General features: G+C 31.7%; 1 protein-coding gene across 1 annotated transcript in view; it reads right to left on the bottom strand.

The window, feature by feature from the left end:
* Positions 1 to 3,373: 3,373 nt before the first annotated feature.
* Positions 3,374 to 24,388, bottom strand: part of LOC135950439 (probable transcriptional regulatory protein Nmul_A2722) — a 204,340-nt gene continuing 183,325 nt past the window's right edge. The window contains exons 3-4 of the mRNA XM_065499983.1: positions 8,351 to 8,446; positions 3,374 to 3,532 (exon numbers count right to left, since the gene is read on the bottom strand). Coding sequence (XP_065356055.1) covers positions 3,422 to 3,532; positions 8,351 to 8,446 — 207 coding nt within the window. The 3' untranslated portion in view covers positions 3,374 to 3,421. The remainder of the gene's footprint in view (positions 3,533 to 8,350; positions 8,447 to 24,388) is intronic.

Below are 24,388 nucleotides of genomic sequence, written 5' to 3'. Positions count from 1 at the left end.
CAGATGTGTCGGAGATTTGTCGTTTAGCAAAACTAGATTAGAATCATTTATGAAATTTGACAATATGATACCTGTAGGACTGTTAACGTTTGAACCCCAATTTTTATGTGCACTATTAAAATCCCCCAATACAATAGTCGGTATATCTGATTTGAAAACGTTGGTAAGATTTGTATTATTAAATCTAGCTGGAGGCGTAATATAGGCATTGAAAATATTGAATTTTATTTTTGATATTATTTCAACACAGATTGAGTCAAAGTCGTTTGCAATCGTAATTTGTCTTTGTTCTAATGATTTATGGGCTAATATTGCAACCCCACCATATCTGGTAGTGGATGTGTTAATAACGTAGTAGGAATAGTTAATAGGTATAGGGATGTTAAGGTTGGAATGAAGATGTGTTTCCTGAATGCAGATTATCTTCGGACTATGATTTTTAATTAGTAATTGGAGTTGGTTATAGTTATTAAAATAGCCATTCATGTTCCATTGTAAAATACTAAGAGTCATTGGTATTTTCTATAAAGTATTAATAATTCAAATACTATGCTTATATTTCCTAGATGTGCTTTAGACGTACCCTTTTAAAAAATCGTCATTTTTGTTCGCGAGAAAAATGAAAAATCGTCAATCGTCATTTTAAAAAAATTTGACTTAAAAAATCATCAAAATGACGATAAATCGTCAAAGTTGGCAGCGCTGATGTCAGCCATAAAATTTGGGACAGAGTAATAATTTTTACTCTCAGTTTCGCCTCTAATTTTAACCCATAACCTGTTGAAGTTTATTATCAGAATTTTATATTAAGACTAAAATACAAAGTTGAAAGTAATACTAATGTTACTACAATATAAGAATGAACATGTAAAAAGAAAATAGAGAACGTATATGTTGCAATATAAAAGGGTTGCCAAATTTCAACAATATCTATAAAAATTTTTAACTCTAACATTTCCAACTGAAATGTTTATTTGAATAGCATGGTAACACTTTATTGTTATTAATAAAAATAATAAAATTTGTATTCAAACCGCAAATGGACTTAAAAATAACAAATGCAAACAAATCAAAAATTAGGAAATTTAAAAGAACGTATAATCAAAATATATTTAGTTCAAGTGATACTAAAAAGATGTGGAACAATTTGCGAAACGCTGGTGTTACAGAAGAAATTAATGTTAATTCGGATGTTGATGTTAATGAAATAAATGAACAATTTATCAGTAGTCAATTAAGCTGTATTGTTGAGGAACCCAATTTCGCATATTTTACTAATTTGACTGACTATTTTTCCTTTTCTAATATAACTGAGACAGAACTTTATATTGCTTTGTTTAAAATAAAATCTGCATCGACTGGAGTTGATGGTGTTTCTGTTAAATTACTAAAGATAGTTAATATTTTTATTAGTAGGCATTTGCTAAACCTCATTAATTGAGTTTTAACTTCTTCTAAATATCCTAAAAATTGGAAAATATCGCGTGTTATTCCAATTCCAAAAAGTGGACGCAAACTATCTATAAATAACATGCGACCAATTAGTATTTTACCCACTTTATCAAAAATTGTTGAAATAGTTATGAAGGAGCAAATAACGAGGTGGATTGATTCTAGAGATATGTTTAATGAATGTCAATATGGTTTTCGCCGCTGCCGAAATACTAGTTTTCTCTTGACTGATCTTACTGATTCTATTCGCAAATATTTAAATGAGGGAAAAGTTAGTGTATTAGTCTCTGTTGACCTATCAAAGGCGTTCGATCTGGTTGATCATTCGTGTTTGGTTAAAAAACTAAATAGCAAGTTAGGTTTCTCTACATCTGCTTTGTCGTGTGCACCCTGTGAATGATGAGAAGAGGTTGGCAACGCAAAAAAATTATGACAGATGTCAAAGAGGTTTTGACAAGACGAAAGAGGAAACAGACTAGAAGGATGAACAAAAACAAACAAAATTGCAGGCGCCAGGCAAAATAGATTGCTGACAATCTATTTTGCCTGGAAAAAAATTAAAGGTAACCGAGGTGACGAGCTAGAGGTTTGGCTTGAGCCTGATCTTTTTGCGGTGGGATCGAATAGGTGAGTGGTACGTTGGCGCAACGGTATAAAAAAATAAGATAAAATAGGTGATTTTTATCAACTTTATTTAAATTCAACAAAAAAAAAGTTTGAAAAGAAAAAAATTTTAATTTAGAGCGTAAAAATACATTTACGCTCAATCTAAAAAAATATCCAAAAAGTACGCGAACAACAATTTCTAAAAATAAGTTGTATTTTATTATAAATCAATTTAAAACGTTTGTTTGTGTTATTTTACATATTTTCTTATGTTAACCGTATGTTTTAAACCTATTTTTTATGTTGATATTTTTTACTGGACAAAAAATATCATGTTCTCTATCTACGAACTGTCACTTTTAACACTCTCTTGCTCTCTCGTTACAAGTTTTTAAAAGTAAACGAACGGAATCCCGTAACTTCCAGTGATAATTTGTACAAATTATCAAGTACGCGAACACAACTAATATGTATTGTCAACTTTCATCAATTTACTTGCATGTGTAAATTCAGTCTAAATGTTATTACAGATGGCAACTGACAAAATTTACAACCAGAAATTTATAGTTGTTGTTGATGGTTTTTATCGTAGCTCATATATGACAGCTTTGAACGACATTCATAGAGACGCCATCAATTCCGCGGTAGCGGAACCACCCACAGCAGACACAGAGAAGATTCGTTCTGGCACAACTAAGATCAGGATGGAGCAACAGGCTTAATGCCTTCTGGTCCCACATACACCGTGCCGTCCACAACTTATGCCCATCATGTGGTCAGGGTTCTCATGATACCCTCCATATTTTCAACTGTCCAGCCAGCCCTACTTCACTACGTCCAGTAGATTTATGGACCCATCCAGCAGAAGTAGCACAATTTCTTGGACTTGATATTGCAGAACCCCAAGATTAAATATTGTAAAATTGTTCACGCTGCTACAACAACAACAAAAACCAGAAATTTATGGTTGCCATCCATAATCGACCCATTAATTAGATACACTAAAGTGACAATTGATACTTAAGAAAAAATAAAATACACTGTATGAGAATTATATCAACACAATTTCTATAAATGCGGTTTGAACCAATTACTCATAAAAAATTGCAGCAAAAAATAAACGTTTAAAGTGACTATAATTGTCCCCAATTATCTCTGCACTACAAAGAGTACATATGTGTCGAATGACCCAAAATATATAAATTGTAGTCTGATAAACGATCAGACATTAGTAACAATTACTGTCATGCTTAACTGCTGTGTTGTTTTTCGCCACTACACTTCAGTAAAGTACATATATAAAAATTCTTGACAGTCTTGATTTAGATATAATTATTTATCTAAAATAATATGATTTTATTTGTTATATTGCATTAATATTGTCATATATTTCTTCAACTCCAGGTATTTCTTTTAGTTTTGTAACAAACTTTTGATATTCTATAGATTCATCTGGATGCAGTTCCACAATGTTCTGTAAATAAATAAGAAATATCATTAAAATAAAAAATTTTTTAAATAATGTGCAAATTTTGTTAATTCTTTATTAGTACAGTGCAAGCTCGTCATTCGCGACTAATTAAAAACCAGACGTGTCGCGAAAACTGAATTTTCGTGATAACAGAACCCAAAATTTTATTGAAAAATGTTATGAAATCTATCTATCTATCTATCTATCTATCTATATATCTATCTATCTATCTATCTATCTATCTATCTATCTATCTATCTATCTATCTATCTATCTATCTATCTATCTATCTATCTATCTATCTATCTATCTATCTATCTATCTATCTATCTATCTATCTATCTATCTATCTATCTATCTATCTATCTATCTATCTATCTATCTATCTATCTATCTATCTATCTATCTATCTATCTATCTATCTATCTATCTATCTATCTATCTATCTATCTATCTATCTATCTATCTATCTATCTATCTATCTATATACATCTATATATAAAATACAAAAGATGTTTCTACCTATGTCCGTTATAGACTCTGAGACCGACCATCCAACCGATTAGCTCCAAACTGGTATCATTGGAAAGGAAATTTTCTGAATATGGTTTTAGACACCTAAAATACTAGATTAGGTCCATTCGGTGCTTTCGTAAAGAAGATTTTCGAATTTTCTCATACAAACATTTTTTATCTATATATATAAAAATGGATGTATGTTCCGAATGAACTCAAAAACGGCTGGACCGATTTTAATGAAATTTTCAGGGAATATTCAGAATAGCCTAGCGGGTAACACTCTAAAGTCAGATTTTTGATTTTCGGCCTGTGGGCGGAGGGGTGTGGCAAAATCAAATTTTTACATTATACCTCTAATGCCATATATATATAAAAAACGCTGGACCGATTTTGATAAAATTTTCACGGTTTTTTGATAAAATGTATAGTACGCACGCGTTACAAAATTTATCTCTTTAAAATTTAATGTCAGTTTCAATCAAAAATTTCTGCGAAATTACTTCAGGTAGAATTTTCATATTTTTTTACAGCTATAAGTAGCTATCCTAGACAGGGACATAACTGTTATAACCAATATTGGAAAAAATCCTGAAATAATTGTTTATCAAGAATTTTCTAAAAATGGTCTCTGAATAACAGTTAAAAATAACCAATATTATTTTGGTCTTTGATAACCATTATAAACGATTTTTATTTTATTTGGTCTTCAATAACCATTATGAAAGATTTTTATTTTTTTAGGTCTTTAATAACCATTATAAAATATTTTTATTTTTTTAGGTCTTTGATAACTATTATAAAAGATTTTTATTTTTTTTGGTCTTCCGTAAACATTATGAGTACCAACAAAGCTTTTTGTTCGCATGGACCTGGTTTTCTTGTATTTTAAAATAGACAGAGAAAGATAAATCGGTTCAGAATTTAATAAGAATCAAGAATATTTATGATTATAAACAGTTTTCTTTTAAAATGTGCAATATATGCGAGCTATGACTAATTATGGACCAATCGGCATAAAATTAAGTGACATGTCTTCTGTATATATGAAACATATTTGTGCTAAATTTTATTTGAATACCAACTTTTTTAAGAAACCTATACTCGTTAAAATGGTTTTCGGAAGTGGGCCTTGTATGGGAGCTATGACTAATTATGGACCAATCGTCACAAAATTTAGTAGTGAGAGTTCGACTTACATAAAAGTTATTTGTGCTGAGTTTGGATTGAATATCTATATAACTAAGATATTTATGAGGGATTATCTATTTTCAGATAGGACAATCGTATGGGGGCTAGGAGAAATAATAGACCGATTCTAACCAAAATCAATAGACTTCGTCCTTGGGGCACTATACGCTATATCACTATGGTGGTGTAGTGTAAAAATATTTGTAATGGCTGTAGTCTATCGAAGACCAAAAAAATAAATTTTTTTTATAATGGTTATCAAAGACCAAAAAAATTAAATTCATTCATAATGGTTATTGAAGACCAAAAAAAATAAAAATCTTTCATAATGGTTATCAGAGACCGAAATAAATAAAAATCTTTCATAATGGTTATCAAAGACCTAAAAAAATTTAAATTTTTCATAATGGTTATTATAGACTAAAATTTTTTGGAGTAATTTATAATTGTTATTACGAGACCTATTTTTTTTGCAGTTATTTTTTCTATAACCAATTGCTTATTTAAAAAAAAATAACAGTTATTTCGGGTCCCTGATCCTAGATTATATAAATAAATATTGTTACGAAATTGTACTTGAATTCAAATATAACGATTTTAAGGGCTGATTTAAAAGTAGCACAATGCTTTCAAATAACAGTGCTGTAATGGCAGACTGTTACATATCTGTGGGCATTATTAAATAAAAGCTTTCAGTTGATTTGATCGTAAGTTGGTAACGCTGTATTCGAATATTCAGTTAAAGAACATTGTATAAAATACACCACAGATGGCGTATGATCTAGAATATTCGAACTTTGACAGTTAAAGAGCTTTCTAGATGGTAATGCAGTGTTATAAATAGCGGCAGAGGTTGCAGTCGTGAGTGAGTTTTATCAGAAACGCTTTTCGAATAAACATCATCTAAGTGCCTTAAAGTGTGTTGTGTTTTCAAAGTAAATTCGTGTACATTATAAATTGTGTCTGTAATTCTGAGAATTTATAAACGTGTATAAAAAACATTGAGTGGCTATTTAATTCTGTTGTTGTTGCACATTTTAAAGAAATAAAGAGTCGTTACAATTTTCAAACTACTAAACGGCTTTTATTTGCAATCAAAAGTATCCGGTTTATTTAAAGGAAATAAACCAGCGTTTTGAAAAGGTTAAAACGTAACAATATGTTATCTGGGAAAAATATATTTATATTAATATTTTTTAACTTCTAACATCGTCACGCACATGTTACATTTGTCACGCAGTACTTTTATAATACATACTTGGTTGTTTCGAACATCCGTCAAGCCCGACCATATAATACCCTACACTAAGTAAATGAGCAAAATATTTTTTTTTTTTAAATTTCAATTATTTATTTTCGTGAATGATTTTCGAAAGAGGGTCTTATATGGGAGCTATGACCAATTATGGACCGATCGCCATGAAATTAGGTCATGTGATTTATGTCTATATGAAAGTTATTCCTGTTTAATTTTATGTGTATTCCAACATTTTTAAGAGATTTATGCTAGTGATTTTCGAAAGCGGGCCTTATATGCTCGTTGAAGTGATTTTCGGAAGCAGGCCTTATATGGGAGCTATGACTAATTATAGACCGATCATCATAAAAGTTGGTGACATGATTTTTGTATATATAAAACTTATTTGGAGTGAAATTTGTGTAGATACCTACATAATTCTCTCTTTACAATTTGATTTTTTACCCATACGGATGACTTTTCTGTGGAATTCGTGATATATAGATTTTGCAACACTTACGTACGCGGTTAATCATTATAAATTTCATCACCAATATCACTTTCGACGACCGTTTCAATATTTTTATTATTAATTGCTATTCTGCTAATATTTCGCTAGCATACGTTCATGTTTAGACGCTAAAATTTCTGTTTCGAAATCATTCAGCCTTTTTTTTTACTAATTTCAAATTTGTCGAATTTCAGAAACAATACAATTTTTTTATGTCATTATTACTTACTTAAATTTGTAAAAATTTGAAAAATTTAAGCCAATTTAATAAATTTAAATATATATGTACATTTAGTCGTTTTATTCGATTATTCTACATAAAATTGTTCGAATTATTCTTTATTCGAAAATGGTAATTTTTAAATTGTTCGAATAATTATTCGTAAGAAATTATTCGATTAATCGAACGATCATTACTCGAATGATTACCCTAATACGTACATCTGCAAGAAAAAATTCCGCTAAAAAGGTAGATTAACCAATGCATAAACTATGATGAAAACCATCCGATTATATCTAGATTTGCGAATCTTTTTGTTGAATATTCTCATCGCACTCTGCAGAAATTGTAAAGCTTGCACAATCTATAACCACAAGACACAACAACAAATTATGGCTTCCCTTCCCCCAGAACGAGTTAAATTTTCGTTGCCATTTATATACACTGGTGTGGACTTCGCGTGTCCATTCTTAATAAAATTATCTACTTTGCGAAACTCATAAAAGGATATACTACGGTATTCATATGTTTCTCTACCACAGCAGTTCATTTGGAAACATGTTCCGACATCTCAACAGAATCGTTTCTGGCATGTTTCGTTTGATTTGAGGGGCCTTCCAAAATCCGTATTTACTGATAATGGTCGCAACTTTGTAGGAGCAAGTTATGCACTATTGAAAATGCATAACGAAATTTTGCAATCTGCTGAAAAGGCCTTAGTTGAAAGATATAGCATACATGGATTTAACTTTTCATTTATTCCACCATATGCACCCCACATGGGTGGACTCTCGGAGACCGCAGTTAAAAGTATGAAAAGCTATTTTAAAAAGCTCGCAAGTAACCTCAATTTCTGTTTTGAAGAATTTACAACAATTCTAGTCAAAATAGAAGATATTTTGAATTCAAGACCCATGTCACCAATGACGTAATCTTCACGGATGTATAAAGTAACCAATTATCTTTGCACTAGAAATAGCACATACGTGTCAAATTGCCCAAAATATATAAATTTGAGTCAGCCATGCGATAAGACATTAATGACAATTACTATTAAATGATTGACTACTTGCTTAACTGATGGGTAGTGTTTGTTTCGCTATCATATTCTTATGAACGTTGCACATAGTTTTTGGTGGTACTTACCAGTGGAATATAAATGTGCTCTGTGTTGTCAGTTACATAGCCATTAGCTTCAAGAGATTTCCGAAGTGCCATTATTTCAAAAGGTCTGCAAATAAACTAAAAATATAACAACATTAATACTATCGCGGCCATTTTGATCAAAATGTATTTTATACTAGCTGTCCCGGCAAACGTTGTTCTGCCATAGCTCACACTAAGTTTGAAGACTCCCATTATAATAGTACTCCACATATGCAATAATACATTTGTACTGTGTATGGGAGGTGCCATGCCCATTGTTCCTAGATAGGTCAATTGTGAATCTAAACCATCCAGGGACCCACTCAAATACACACAACAAATTTCATCGAAATCGGCCCAGCCGTTAAGGAGGAGTTTAGTTACTAACACACGTACAGAAGAATTATATATATACAGATATTTAACTAAAAAGTAAACAAACTTTCAGTTTGGCTAACTGAGAAACTTTCTTTATATTATTTGTAACACAGAACATTTTTAAATTGTGTTTGTGACAAATAATTTTGCAAATAAATTTAATAAAATACATAAAACAGTGAATAAAATTAAATTCAATCAGGTCAGCAGAGAGTTTAATTCAATGACAATTAATAAATATTGTGAAAAACCAATTTGTTATTATAACTCCGAAACTACTGAGACGAGCAAAAGTCGTAGGCATTTGTTTTGCCTCACATTAGTTCTTATTTGTTACGAGCTGACCCGTATTTTTTAATGATAATGTTCGACTTACATTTGATTTTAATATATGTACATTAGAGTTCGTTTGTGACCAGGTCACTTCATTTGTTTTTCGGGTATCATAATTTTTCTGAAGGTTTTTGCGTAAATAAAAATAATGGCGTCCTTTTTTTGGAAAATGTTCACTCCTTGTGGTGGTTCAACGCACATAAAGATGCGGATTTTGAGCACATTTTTCTGTTGAGCAAAAATGGTTGAATATATTGCAAATCCGATTTCACCAATGGATTCTGCATGGCACGTGAACAAATAATGCTGATGGTGTTCTAACATGGAAACAGGCGGCATAAGGAGCCATAGAGATCCGTGATAGCAAAACGTCTTGTCCTTTGTACTTCCTTTAAGTATTGTTGCTTCGATGACGTTATGCATCAGGTTTTTTATCGCAATTCAGGTGCCATTACAAAGACGTGGTCCGGTCAGACTTTCAGGTGGAGGTTGTGAGGAGGTAATCCTGGTAATTCCAGCGAGTTGGATAGTTGACGACATCACCTTGGGAAGTAACAGAATCTACCGATTTATATGTCATCATTCGACATATTCGAGAGCAATATCACTTTCAATCTTAAAAATCAATTCGTCGACATCAATGTTTTTCGCAGCCAATATTGCACAGCATGTTAGCTCAACCAATCATGATTTTTCTAATTTTGTGCAATGTTTGGAAACACCTTTCGGATGAGTTCGGATTTTGATTCGATAAACTGGCAGAAAACGATGGGAAATTAAATGCAGCCATTAAGTTCATCGGTTTGCGTTGACCGTGGAATCACTGGCAATGTTTTCCGAAAATCACCTGCCAACAGAATCATAGCACCTCAAAACCCGCTTTGATTGTTTCGTAAATATTGCAACGTCATCCTAAGTTTTGCTTGCTGCAAAACTTTGGCCATCGCACTGTTCTTGGAAATGTTGCATTTTGGATTTTCATTGATTTGCATATTCAATGGCAACTTGAGTGCTGAATGAGCAGTTAGACCGCCTTTCAACAACGTAGCTGCAATTCCTGATGAGAATCAAAAAGTTTTTCCAGTTCAACCGGGAGCGTGCAAAAAAATCCTTCCAGTTCGATCTTTCAAAACGTTTAAAGAGTTTCGTGCGCATATTTTTGTTGACGATCCAACAGTGGAATGTTTGTTCGAACTGATTCCCATAAGGCATCGCAATCACATTGTTTTTCTCGTCGCATACTTGATTAAATGCGTCGTGCATCGGACGATTGGGAGCTGTCATCAATCACATGTCCTCAGTTAATATCAAAGCCTCGTTGAAAAATTTCCTCGTCCAGTTGCAAATTTGGATTTGATGTTCTAATACGCATCTGATGCAAAATATCATCACACATGGCATCTTTGTACTTACTTCACAAATCAGTCGGTTTATCTCAACATGCTTCCCATATGTTGAGATGTATATCAAATATGATTGAGATGTACATCAAATACGATGAGCATTTCACGAAAGCACTGCATCTCCGAGGGAGTATTTCCAATCAGTGTAATTATCTAACAATCGCAAGCGTTGACACGCTTCTCTACAAGTTACACAATTCAACATTTATAGTTCGTAAATCTCGGAATGATGTTGGGACACGAACATTGACTAATAGCAAACGCAAATAGAAACACTCATAGTGTCTTTGATGGACTGTGTCAATGAGACCTAATGCGTTGTATAAAAATAAATGGGGGAAACCTGGAAATGGATTTCCTTGTTTCCGCCGTTGAAATTTCTTTGTCGAATGATTCCAAGTAATATCTTGGCATTTCGGAGTATAACAGCGTTCCGCCAAATTCATCATTTCGGCACATTTCTAAACATCTGGTCAATGTTGTAAATGGCGTTCTATCAATTCGTTGTGATACATTCTCCTCAGTAAAGTACACTTTTTGGCCATTTTCCAGATGTACGGCTAAATGAACAACAATTGGATGTCTTTCATGAATGGTAAATGAAAAATGCGCCAAATTGCTTCGTTACTGCTAACATAGCAGCCCATTTGAAGTTGATTGACTTCATCGTTGGAATTCTCCGCACTAACTCAGCCAAGTCACTGCCTTTGGTTACATATTTGCAGATGTATTTGATAAGTGGGCGTGGACAATTTTTCTTTCTGTAAAACACTTTTGTGCACTATTGCGAACATTTAAACAAAAAATTACCCATCGCGTTGTGCGATTTTAGATATATCGAAAAAAGTGGTCGTAGTCAATTTTTGTTGTAGTAAAAACTTAAATTGGATTACACGATTATTTAACAATAATCGTGTAATAAATAAAACAAAAGCCGTTTTCCGATAAATCGTAAAAAGTAGGCGTAAAAGTAGACGTGGTCAATTTTTCTTGGATTATTACGAACATTTAAAAAAAATTTGCGATATTGGTGTAGCCGTTTTCGAATTTTAGATAAATCGAAAAAAGTGGGCGTAAAAGTAGGCATGGTCAATTTGTCTTTCCGTAAAAATCTAAGTTGGACCATGACGAATATTTGACAAAAAAATTGTCCAAATCGGTCCAGCTGTTGTCAACTGATGCAATTACCAACGATCGACATTTGAGTTTTATTTATATACATAGATTTCACTGTGCAGCAAGAAAAAACAGCCTCAACAATTCCAATGGGAAATGAAAGTCACTGCCATTAAGTAAACAGAACTGCCAAAGGGTTTTGAAAAGTTAGCTCGAATTTAATTTTTATGGCCTCTTCAAGTTGGGAAATTTTTGATCATGACATACATATATTTGTGAAATAAATTACAGATAACGAGGGAAAAATCGCCTAGCGATTCTAGCGGAAATTTGTTGGTGGAATAAAAACTTATTTATAGACAATGAAGAAATAAATGTAGGTGATAATGAAGCTAATTTAGAGAGTGTAGCCGAAATGGATTCGGCCTCGAAATATGAGTGACGATACCCAGAATTTACAGCTTCCATCAACATTAAAAAGACTTCGAACCATATAGTTTAAAATATTTATATTGGTTCCAGTGAACAAAATGGCAACACTGAGTTCGTTATAGAAATAAAACTTTTAAACACATTTTTTTTTATAAAACAATAAATTTTAAAAAATGTTTTTTTTTTCAAAATATTCAGATCACATTCTGAAAATAAATTTTAGTATTCAATAGAATCAGATTCATTTGATCTAGAACAGTTTTTAAATTTTTCTAAAAAAATACAATGAAGACTTGTAGTGCTTTTTAATCCAATCCATCCAAAATTTATAAGTTATTTGATCACGTCTATACCGCCCACCATAAAGGAAATAAAGAAAAAAGATATTTTTCCACATTGGATTCAAGGCAACAATAAGTACACACAATTACAGTCCATTAAATATGTTTATATATTTATACGTTTTTTCACTCATAGTGTAAAAAATGATCAAAATGGCCCCAACTTCAAGAGGCCATAAAAATGAAACTCGAGCGAACTTTTTAAAACCCTTTGGCAGTTTTGGTAAGTTAATGGCGAACTTTCATTTTCCAATGGCTGGTGACGATAACCCAAAATTTGTTGCATAGTGTTATTAGCAGGGAAACCAAAATATGCAAATGCATGTTTTTTCTGGTGAGTCTAATGAGCACATAGATAAGATATTTACACGTTTCAGAACTATTTAAGAATTTTGGCATCGATTTGTTAGTGCATATTTTTGCATATTTTACCCTTAAAATTTTTGCATATATTTGTTTTAAGAGCATATTTAACTGTTTAATTGCATATTTCGACTTTATCAAAAACAAATTTAAAAAAAAAATTTTAATTTAAAAAAACAATTCGAAAATTTTTTTTCCAAAAAATGAAAAAAACTGAAAAAAAAAATTTTGTTCACCTAAAAATATTTGGATTTTTTATTTTGAAGATTAATTTGGTGAAGGGTATATAAGATTCGGCACTTGTTTTAATATAAAATAAGCACTATTTTAAAAATAGCGCCATCAAAATATCAAATTTTAGTTATAATTCAAACTTAACCGTTCTAAGTGTTAAAGATATATTGTCTTTTAAATTTGCTCATGTAACATCAGTTGATGTCGAAAGAACATTTTCTATGTATAAACATGTTTTCAGATCCAATAGACAACGATTTTTATTTAAAAATTTAAGTCAATTTTTTTGGTTTAAAATTTTAAGAGCATATTTTAAAGTTTTTACTGCATATTTAAAGCGCTTAAAACGCTTTTTTAGAGCATATTTCCGGTTTCCCTGGTTATTAGTTATGGTAACAGTAGTAAAACTGTAATTAAAGTAAATTTTTAAACTGATTTATTCTGTATTCTTCATTAAGTTCCTCCTTACCATGATGAATATTTTTATTATTATCCAAGATCATAGCATAAAATTGCAAGTCATTATTGCTTATCCAATTTTTTCCCAAGGTGATTTGATAAAAGGGTTTCAACATCTTTTTTCTTTTTATTTTTAATCTACACACTGCACTGTTGGAAAAATGACCAATCTAGCTTATAAAAAATATATATTTTTTTTTTAATTTATAAATCTATAGCATAGAATAATTCTATGATAGTTGCTACTAAAAAATGCATTCAACATTTTTCGATTGATATGTTAATTATGAAAATACAGGGCCGTAAATGTATGCAATGAATAAGTAGTACGTTCATGAGGGATTTTGGTTCATGTTTCACCCAATGTATTATCAAAAGTTTTATTGCGCTATTGAACCTACACTTTATTTATGTCAAAATTTCTTAATGTGAAAAGGGATTAGAAAAAAGTACCCCTAATTGCCGCCAAACTAATTTTTGAATTTGAAACTAGACCTAATAAAGTAAGTCTGGACAAAAAATTGGCTGCCACAAAGTATAATTTTAAGCAATTGTAATATTTTTCTACGAACCCTGGCACTATTTACTTTTGTAAATACGTTTAATTTATTGTATAATCCATTTAATTTCCTATATAATCATATTGTTAGGGATACTCAACCATTAGGGATACTGGTGTAGTCGTCCTTAATTTTACCACAATAGGACCAGACTTCAAATAACTAGTACCAAAACAGTGTTTAAAATTGAGATATTCACATATATAAATAGTAGGCCGGGTCGAATTGTATGGACGATAAAAAAGTAAGAAGTCTTATAGCAGAAACGCAAAAATTCTAAGAAAGTTTCCTCAAGAAACCATAGGTCTAAAATGAAATCCTATCTTGCGCATTTCGACTTTTATTCAATGATATTTCAGTATATATATTTTTTTTAATAAATTTTTTTTTTGGATAAAATTCGAAATGCGCAAGATAGAATTTTCCGTATAATGCGTTTCTGCTATTTTTTTTATGAAAAAAAATCGATCCACCCTAATAAATAGGGTTAAACAAATATAACTTGGCGATTTTCAAGTGTTTTTTTTATGGGTTTTTTGCCTGTTTTTTGAAAGTAAAATAAAAATTTTCGTGTTTTTCAAGTGTTTTTTTTATGGGTTTTTTGCCTGTTTTTTGAAAGTAAAATAAAAATGTTCGTTTCGGAATTTATATTGAAACGACAATAAAAAACTAAAATTTGTTTTTGTTTTCAATATAAATTCCCAAATGGAAATTTTTATTTTCTAAAACAGGCAGTGGAATTATTGTGAATCTGATTTTTAAGCATGGTTTTCCAACATTTTATGGTCTTTTACTGTCTAATAAGGCTGTTTGTTTCTTACAGATAACAAAACGAGAGAAACCCCATTATAAACAAGAGGTTTTTTTTCAAAATTTTTCAATGAAAATTCATATTTTTAAATAATTCTTCTAGGTTACAAAACGCGCGAAACCCCGTGAGTGCCCCGTTAGACTAGACGATAGTGTGCTTGACTATCAATCTGGGGGTTGCGGGTTCGATTCCCGCCAGAGACTCTGGGTGTATCTGCAGACAAGCAAAACGCTTCGCAGTTTGTGTTTGTTTTTTTTTTAAAAAAACCCCATTATAAACAAGAGGTTTTTTTCAAAATTTTTCAATGAAAATTAATTTTTTAAATAATTTTTATTGCAAACAACTATTGCTATGATTTAATTAACATATAAAAAGATTTTTTGTTGAGTTTTATTTAACAAAAAAATCTGATTTATTTTGTTGAACTTTAATATCAAGAAAAATTGTAATTTCCACTAAAACCTGCCTTTTGGTGCACCCTGTAATGAAACAGGGTGTCTGCAAATACAATATATTTAAAGATCACTCTATTAGCTACAATCGCTTCATCATACATTTCTTACTCCTCAGATCAATAGTTTAAAAGATATGATTTTTTATAAGCTAGATTGGTGATATTTCCCACTGTGCACTGGTGGGAAGTAGTTCTGGATCAATTTTGTTCTGTATTTCTCGTAAAATTTTCCGCATGAAACGATTGAATTGCAACAAAAACAGTGTAAAATGAAACAAAAAATGTTTTTTCTCACACAAGTGTTTCTGTATATTTACTTTGCGAGAATTATCTGTCATTTAAAAAATTTTCCATTTTTTGGAAAGAAGTGAGAAAAAGTGTTTCTGTAACAATATTTTGCGAAAAGTTTCTCACAAGAACTGTCAAAACAAGTCACATTTCAAATTGATGCGTGAAAAACAAAATTTTAAAAATAATAGATGTTTTTAATTTCGTATGTATAAGTAGCAAAGAGATTGAATAAAATAATTATATATACACATGTATGTACACAAGAATGTGTTTGTAATTTTTTTTTTTTAAATTCAGCAGTTATAAGCGACAATTAATAAAACACAATTGTTATATTTTGACATTTTAAATTTGTTTAGCCTTTCACTGTTGTGGTTTTATTATAATTTCTTTCTTTCGTTGACGTTTGTCTTGCATTTGACACTTAATTACTGGAAATATTCCAGTAAGAACAGAATCTGTATTGTTTGTTTTCGCATTCAAATACAGAAACACATTCTTCTCACACATCGAGAAACGATGGAATTTTTTGTTTCACACTTCATGCAAGATATTTTACGATGCGAGAAATACAGAGACGAGCTACTGGGCAACCATCACAGAACAGTTGAATTTCATGGATATCTGATGTTTTTATTTTTTTATGGTAAATAACCCAGTAGGAAAAGTTCAGTAATAGAACATTGAACCAGTGAGTTTTGCTACGGAATGTGTAAGGAGAGAGTTTTGAAAATGACTGATGAATGGAACGAAAAAGTTTTGCTGGTAACTGCAATTTTAAGTCATGTAAAAATATAGAAAATAACGTACATCCATACAATCTCTATATTGCTTACCATAAAGCTCCAAAAGGAATGCCAGTCTAAAAACAAACGAGTTTTGCATCTCACCTACTCATAAATTAACAATTTTTATTTTATTTAAAATAATTAGTTTTCTTTAGGATAATTACTGCAAAAAAGGATATAACCAGAGAAACCGAGAACTGAGTGGCGCAGAGTATCCGTACAACGTGTTTTATGCTTCACGTGTCGACCAAAACAACCCATTCTTCCTCTCGACAGAGGTTTTGTGTAAAATTTTTGTATGAGGTTGTTAGTGTATTTACTTAGTACCACTACGACTGTGATAAAAGGCTGTTAACACCAGTATGTATATTCCCTGTGCACTACTACTAGTATGCATTAGGGATATAACTATCGACAATTTTTGCAAATATGCAAATTGGCATAGCATAGTCGAATAGAGCATTAAAAAGTATAAAAAACCACGGTATTATTTTTTCGCGGTTGTTAAAAAAGTTCACGCACCAAACGCAATAAAGTTTTTCATGAATTATTTTCAATTATTTTGAAATACATATTTTATTTTAATAATAACTGCGGACATACTTCAAAATATAATTTTTAAATAAGGGAAGTATTCCTCTCATTTGCAAATAAAATTATGAAATTATTTATATAATTTTTCAGAGAAAATAAAGGTTGGTTTATTTTAGAAATTGGTGTTGGTGCGTGATGTTTTTGATTCAAAATGACCTAAAATGATAAAATGATTTTCATTACTTATACAACATTGGCCATCACGTAGTGGTATGCCAAATATTTCGTCAAAATTAGTTATATGCCTAGTATGCATGGGCACTATGGCTGTATAAACTAAAGGGCTGCACAAGCACATACGTTCCCACGACAGCCGGTTCTACGTACCGGAATGACCTGAAGATTTTCGGCCAAGGGCTGTCAACCCAGCAACAACAACTATACAATTTTTGATCTCGGAGCTGCACCTTCCGGCGTTGCTGCTCCGCATCCTACTGGTCCGTGCCGGAGTTGAAGTAAATCCCGGACCATGGTTCTGCACGGTTTGCGAGAACCGAATGCTCCACATGTCAATACAATCAAGGTGTAACCTTAGGAATTGTTCCGGACTTAATCATGAAAGGGAGTGGTCGGAGAATTACGTTGCCCCATGCTGCCAGCGACGTAGTTCATCGGCGTCTTCGGCATCATCGTCGTCATCCTACGCCACAACTCCACCCTCCCCACCGCAATCACAACAATAGCAAGTACAACAACAGCAGCAGTAACAACCATCGCCACTCACACCATCGATTGCAGTCCGTAGACCTGGGGTGATATCCATATTGCAGTTCAACTGCAATGGCCTCCAAGGGAAAATTTCTGAGATAAGCCTATTTATGCGCCAACACAACATCGTGGTCGCTGCGGTCCAGGAGACAAAACTTACGAGTAATTCCAGTCTGCAAAGTTGCAACGGATACAACGTTATCCGAAAAGACTGCACCAGAGGCAACGGTGGAGGCATCGCATTTATTATACACAACTCCGTGCAGTATAGAGCTCTTTCTCTCGATCTGAATTCTAGAGACCAATATCTTAAAGTTCAGGATATTGCGGTCAGATCGAGATTTGCGCCCCCTGTTGTGTGTTAGTGGAACTATTTTAAGGATTCAAAAAACATCAATTGTATTAAATTTTGATGCAGAATCCATTGGTGAAATCAGATTTGCAATATATTCAACCATTTTTGCTCAACAGAAAAATGTGCTCAAAATCCGCATCTTTAGGAGTGAAATTTTTCCAAAAAAAAGGACGCCATTATTTTTATTTACGCAAAAACCTTCAGAAAAATTATGATACCCGCAAATCAAATTTTTGAAATTAACTCTAATGCACATATGTATGTATGTACAACGAATCCTATGGTGTTCTATTTATATTTTGATTGAAATATCGATGTTCAGGTAACCAATTAAAATAAAGAAATACTTTTTTTCGATTGCTTTGCTGTGATATCATAATTTAGTTCATTGCAATGCTCTATGATTCACGACATTTTTTTGTTGTTGTCTGGCACGTAAACAAATAATGCTTATGGTGTTCTAACGTGATAGCAAAACGTCTTGTCCTTTGTACTTCCTTTAAGTATTGTTGCTTCGATGACGTTATGCATCAGGTTTTTTATAGCAATTCAGGTGCCATTACAAAGACGTGGTCCGGTCAGACTTTCAGGTGGAGGTTGTGAGGCGGTAATCCTGGTAATTCCAACGAGTTGGATAGTTGACGACATCACCTTGGGAAGTAACAGAATCTACCGATTTATATGTCATCATTCGATATATTCGAGAGCAATATCACTTTCAATCTTAAAAATCAATTCGTCGACATCAATGTTTTTCGCAGCCAATATTGCACAGCATGTTAGCTCAACCAATCATGATTTTTGTAATTTTGTGCAATGTTTGGAAACACCTTTCGGATGAGTTCGGATTTTGATTCGGTAAACTGGCAGAAAACGATGGGAAATTAAATGTAGCCATTAAGTTCATCGGTTTGCGTTGACCGTGGAATCACTGGCAATCACCTGCCAACAGAATCATAGCACCTCAAAACCCGGTTTGATTGTTTCGTAAATATTGCAACGTCATCCTAAGCGATCAGTTTGCTTGCTGCAAAACTTTGGCCATCGCACTGTTCTTGGAAATGTTGCATGTTGGATTTTCATTGGCAACTTGAGTGCTGAATGAGCAGTTATACCGCCTTTCAACAACGTAGCTGCAATTCCTGCTGAGAATCAAAAAGTTTTTCCAGTTCAACCGGGAGCGTGCAAAAAATCCTTCCAGTTCCATCTTTCAAAACGTTCATAAGAGTTTCGTGCGTATATTTTTGTTGACGTTCCAACAGTGGAATGTTTGTTCGAACTGATTCCCATAAGGCATCGCAATCACATTGTTTTTCGCGTCGCATACTTGATTAAATGCGTCGTGCATCGGACGATTGGGAGCTGTCATCAATCACATGTCCTCAGTTAATATCAAAGCCTTGTTGAAAAATTTCCTCGCCCAGTTGCAAATTTGGATTTGATGTTCTAATACGCATCTGATGCAAAATATCATCACACATGGCATCTTTGTACTTACTTCATAAATCAGTCGGTTTATCTCAATATGCTTCCCATATGTTAAGATGAACATACGTATTTGATGAGCATTTGACGAAAGCACTGCATCTCCGAGGGAATATTTCCAATGAGTGTCATTATTAGGGTATTCATTCGAATAATGATCGATCGATTAATCGAATAATTTCTTACGAATAATTATTCGAACAATTTAAAAATGGCCATTTTCGAATAACGAATAATTCGAACAATTTTATGTAGAATAATCGAAATAAACGAATAAATGTTCTTATATATTTAAATTTCTTAAAAATTTCATAATTTCAAATTTAAATAAGTAATAATGACTCACAAAAATTGTATTGTTTCTGAAATTCGACAAATAACTAAAGACAAAGGGACTTTCGATCACTGTAGATGAGTGTTCCAATAGCTACTTCTATAAATATATAAATATTACTGCAAGAAGTTACAATTCTAAAAACAAATCTTTTAAAATTTTTAACTTATGACTTGAACCAATGAAAATAAAATGTACGGAATAAAATATTTGTTATTCAGCTGGCAAAATATTAGAACAATCGAAATTAATAATCAAAATTTTAACATAGATTAAAATGGAGTTGAATGTGATGGAGAATGTGATTTAGAAACGGTCGTTGAAAGTGATATTGAGGATGACATTTATAATGATTACATAGAAATAGAAGAAAACTAACGTTTTGTAGCAAGAAAAGCATGGAGTTCTTCTTATACATGATTTTGAACATCGTTGAACTTCTTTGTGTAAGATGGTAATAAACTTTTTGCGTATTTGTAAATGCGTCAATCATTCTTTACTTCAAATTAGCCACGTTCACTGACAATGATATCAAACATTGGACAGATCCCCTGTATTGTTTAATTCCCTAAGACCACGTTATTAAGCAAAGATTCGGTAACGTTGATAGAGCTTGATGTATAATACAATTTGTTGTAAATAATTAAAAATTGTGAATAATTAATTTACTATAGAATTAGTTACTCAATTTAAAACCCGAATTAATGAACGACATAAAAGAGTTCTTAATACGTTTATATTGTATTTGAATTCAGGATCCTGTCCAACTATCTCAAGTTTTTTTTGTCTGTCATTTTGTTTGTCTTATATTATCATTTATTACAATAGTTACAACTACATTTTATATATTTTTAACACTAAATTGGCTAGCGTGGTGGTTAGTCTTCAGTGCGGAAGACTAATTTAGAATATCTTCAATATTTAACTCTAGTGGTTTCCATAACAAAAAGTAAGCTAGTTTTTAATTAAATTTTTGTTTGTAATTTACATAATTTCCCCTACTAAATAAATATGTGTATTTGTTTGTAGGAATTTTAATATAAGAAACATTGGATAAATAAATTTGTATTAAAATGAAATCCAGTGTCTCTTTATTCAAAGTCCTGTGCAAATCATTAGCGAGGCGGATTCCTCACCCCAACACTAGTCAATTGTTTTGTAGATTGTTCGGCAGGTAATCTGATCAGAATATTTCTGTTGAAAATTTAATGATGGACTTTGTTTTCGAATGTTATTTAACATTATCAATACTTGAATTGTTAACTTTAACGTTATCTTTAACAACAAAATATTAAAAAACCGACATCAAAACTTCATTCTTTACTTTTTTAAAAAAATTTAAATTATTCGAATAATTCGATTAATTTTAAACGTGTGATCGAATTATTCGAACAAGTTAAAATCTCTTATTCGAATTATTCGTTTTATTCGAACAAGAGAAAAATCGAATAATTCGAATACCCTAGTCATTATCTAACAATCGCAAGCGTTGATACGCTTCTCTATACGTTACACAATTCAACATTTCTATGGTCATAAGCAATAACCACATAAGTCGACTTAAGAAAGATTTGAGTTATAATGCTACATTATTCTCTTCATAGAACTGTATGTATACGTGAAATCCCTACCTTCCTAACTTTCTTATTTAAAAAGTTATTAATTAGAAACATATTGGCTTAAGTCCTAAGGAAGACTATCGCATTTACAATAAGCGCCAAAATATACTTAAGAAAACGTTCAATTATATTTTATTTTGTTTAAATAGCTTATAATGACTTTAGTTGTTATTGTTATTTTTCACAAAATAAATTTTCATAAATAAGAGTGCTGTTATAAGTGCCAAACTAAGGATAAGCGATTATTGCAAATTGACTTAATTACTTGACATGTCAATATTAAAATATGTAATAACAGCTTAACTCAATATATGCCAAGCAACAATCAAAACACTTATTTTCAACAAACGCCTAATCAGACATTAGCACTTTCAATTTAGTATTTCTGAGTTGCATTAAGCGATGATATTTGTTTTTATTAAATATTTCTCTAATAAATAAAGCTTTTGTTATAATTTTTCATTTTAGCATTGTGGGGGTAAGAATCCTTGATTCTGCATTCTACTTTTTCTAATGCAATCTTTTATTTTTTTCAGAATTGCTTTTATAACTATAAATAGCTTTTTCTCAAAAACATGTTTTTTGAATTAGGCGGTTATTGCTTGTGACCACAGATTTATAGTTCGTAAATCTCGGAATGATGTTGGGTCATTCCGACACTCATCGTTTCTTGGATGGACTGTGTAAATGAGACCTAATGCGGCGTATAAAAACAAATGGGGGAAACCTGGAACCGGATTCCTTGTTTCCGCCGTTGAAATTTCTTTGTCGAATGATTCCAAGTAATATCTTGGCATTTCGGAGTATAGCAACGTTCGGGCAAATTCGTCATTTCTGCACATCTGGTCAATATTGTAGATGCCTTTCAATCAACTCGTAATACATTCTCCTCAGTAAAGTACACTTTTTGGCCATTTTCCAGATGTACAGCTAAATGAAGAACAGTTGGATGTCTTTCATGAATGGCAAATGAAAAATGCGCAAATTGCTTCGTTACTGCTAACATAGCGGCCCATTTGAAGTTGATTGACTTCATCGTTGAACTTATCCGCACTAACTCAGCCAAGTCACTGCGTTTGGATACATTTTTGCAGATGTATTTGCCGATGTATATTCCGATAAGTCGTAAAAAGTTGGCGTAAAAGTAGGCGTGGTCAATTTTTCTTTCAGTAAAATCTTAAATTGGATTATTACGAACATTTAAAAAAAAAAATTTGCCATATCGGTGCAGCTGTTTTCCAATTTAAAAGTGCCCGTAAAAGTAGGCATGGTCAATTGTTCTTTCCGTAAAAACCTAAGTTCCAAATCGGTCCAGCGGTTCTCAGCTGATGCAATTACCAATGAACGACATTTGGTTTTTATTTATATAGATATTGAAGGGTGTGAAGTTAAATACGTCAGTTAAATACGTCCCACATTTATGTTAAATACTTTCAAACACTGTTAAACTAGTTTTTAAATCGGTAAAAATAGATTTTTTCAATAAATATTATAAACTCATTGAATTTTATGGAAAGAAATCAATAAAAAAACATAAACAAATTTAATCATTCCCACGGCAGCCGGTTCCACGCACCGGAATGACCCGAGTTCACTCGGCCAAGGCTGTCAACTCAGCAAACACTGCTGCTACAACAACAAATTTAATTTTAAAAAATTAATTAATTATATAATTTTTTGGTGAAAAAAATTGGTTTTTCAACAAAAATTTATGGAAAATGTGAAATTTTCAAGTGAATTTTTCCCAAATTTAGAGAAGAAATGAATCGGGTCAGCGCCAGAGTGGGAGTAGGCTGGGACTAGTAGATTCCAAAACTATATTGTATATGCCAGGAATCAGCCCTGTATTGGAGATAACATTTTTAGAAAAAATGGGTTTTTCATCAAAAATTTTTCAAAAATGTGTAATTTTCATGTGAATTTTTGGGAAACTTAGAGAAGACATGAATCAGGTCACCGCCAGAGTGGAAGTAGCTTGGGACTAGTAGATTCCAAAACTATATCGTATATGTCTGGAACCAGCCCTATATTCGATATAATTTTTTTTTTAAATAGTTTTTTCACTAAAAATACATTTAATTCATAAATAATACATTATAACTGCACTCAAGATTTGAATTTTGAATATACAGCCTGACATGAAAAATGTGTGAAAAGTAAAAAAAAATTGATTTTTTATGAAAACAGGCATTTTATGAATGAAAAAGATTTTATTTTGTTTTGTGTATAAGTGATGTATGTGTAATACATACAAGTTCAATTTTTTATTCAGTCATAAAAATGTTCAGGTAGAACTGTCAGATGTGTTCTTTTTATTATTGTCTGCCTTTTTTCTTCCTCTCAGTTATAAAAGTTATTTCTTAAAATAAAGGGAAATTATTTTTAAGGTCAACACGATGCCCATCTTTTAAGTAGAAATTTGCTATTGACATTTTGCCTACATAAATATTTACAAAACTTTAGACATATTAAAAAATATTTGAAGAAATATACAACTATGTACATTGTACAGTAGTATCTTTGGCAAATGTTTTTGATGAAAACAAATCTATATGTATATAAAAAAAATAACCAGGATTCAGGCTTGCAGTACACCATATACGACTGACTTTGCAAACACTTATGAATTTGTGTTGATCACCGTAAATAATAATCCAGACGTCAATTTTTTACCAAGAACGGCTTTGATTTAAGCATTTTAGAAATTCAAAACAAGAGTTTTCTATTTTACTTTATTTTAAATATGTTTGTTTGAATTGTCCGCACAAATTGATTCGCATTTTATCTTCATACAATTAATCGAACGCATAATAATATAAAAAACAACGCGATGCAATGTGTTACAATAAAAAACACGTGTTCTGAAGTTAAATGAAAGTTTTATCAAAAAAATACTTTTGTGAGGTATCTGTAACTTCTAAACGAATAGCCCGATTTTAATAAAATTTCCCATGGCTATAGAGGAGGTGTCGATAAGTTT

The sequence above is a fragment of the Calliphora vicina genome, chromosome 2 (assembly GCF_958450345.1).
Source record: "Calliphora vicina chromosome 2, idCalVici1.1, whole genome shotgun sequence".
NCBI lineage: Eukaryota > Metazoa > Arthropoda > Insecta > Diptera > Calliphoridae > Calliphora > Calliphora vicina.
This window is presented reverse-complemented; position numbering and strand designations above follow the sequence as displayed.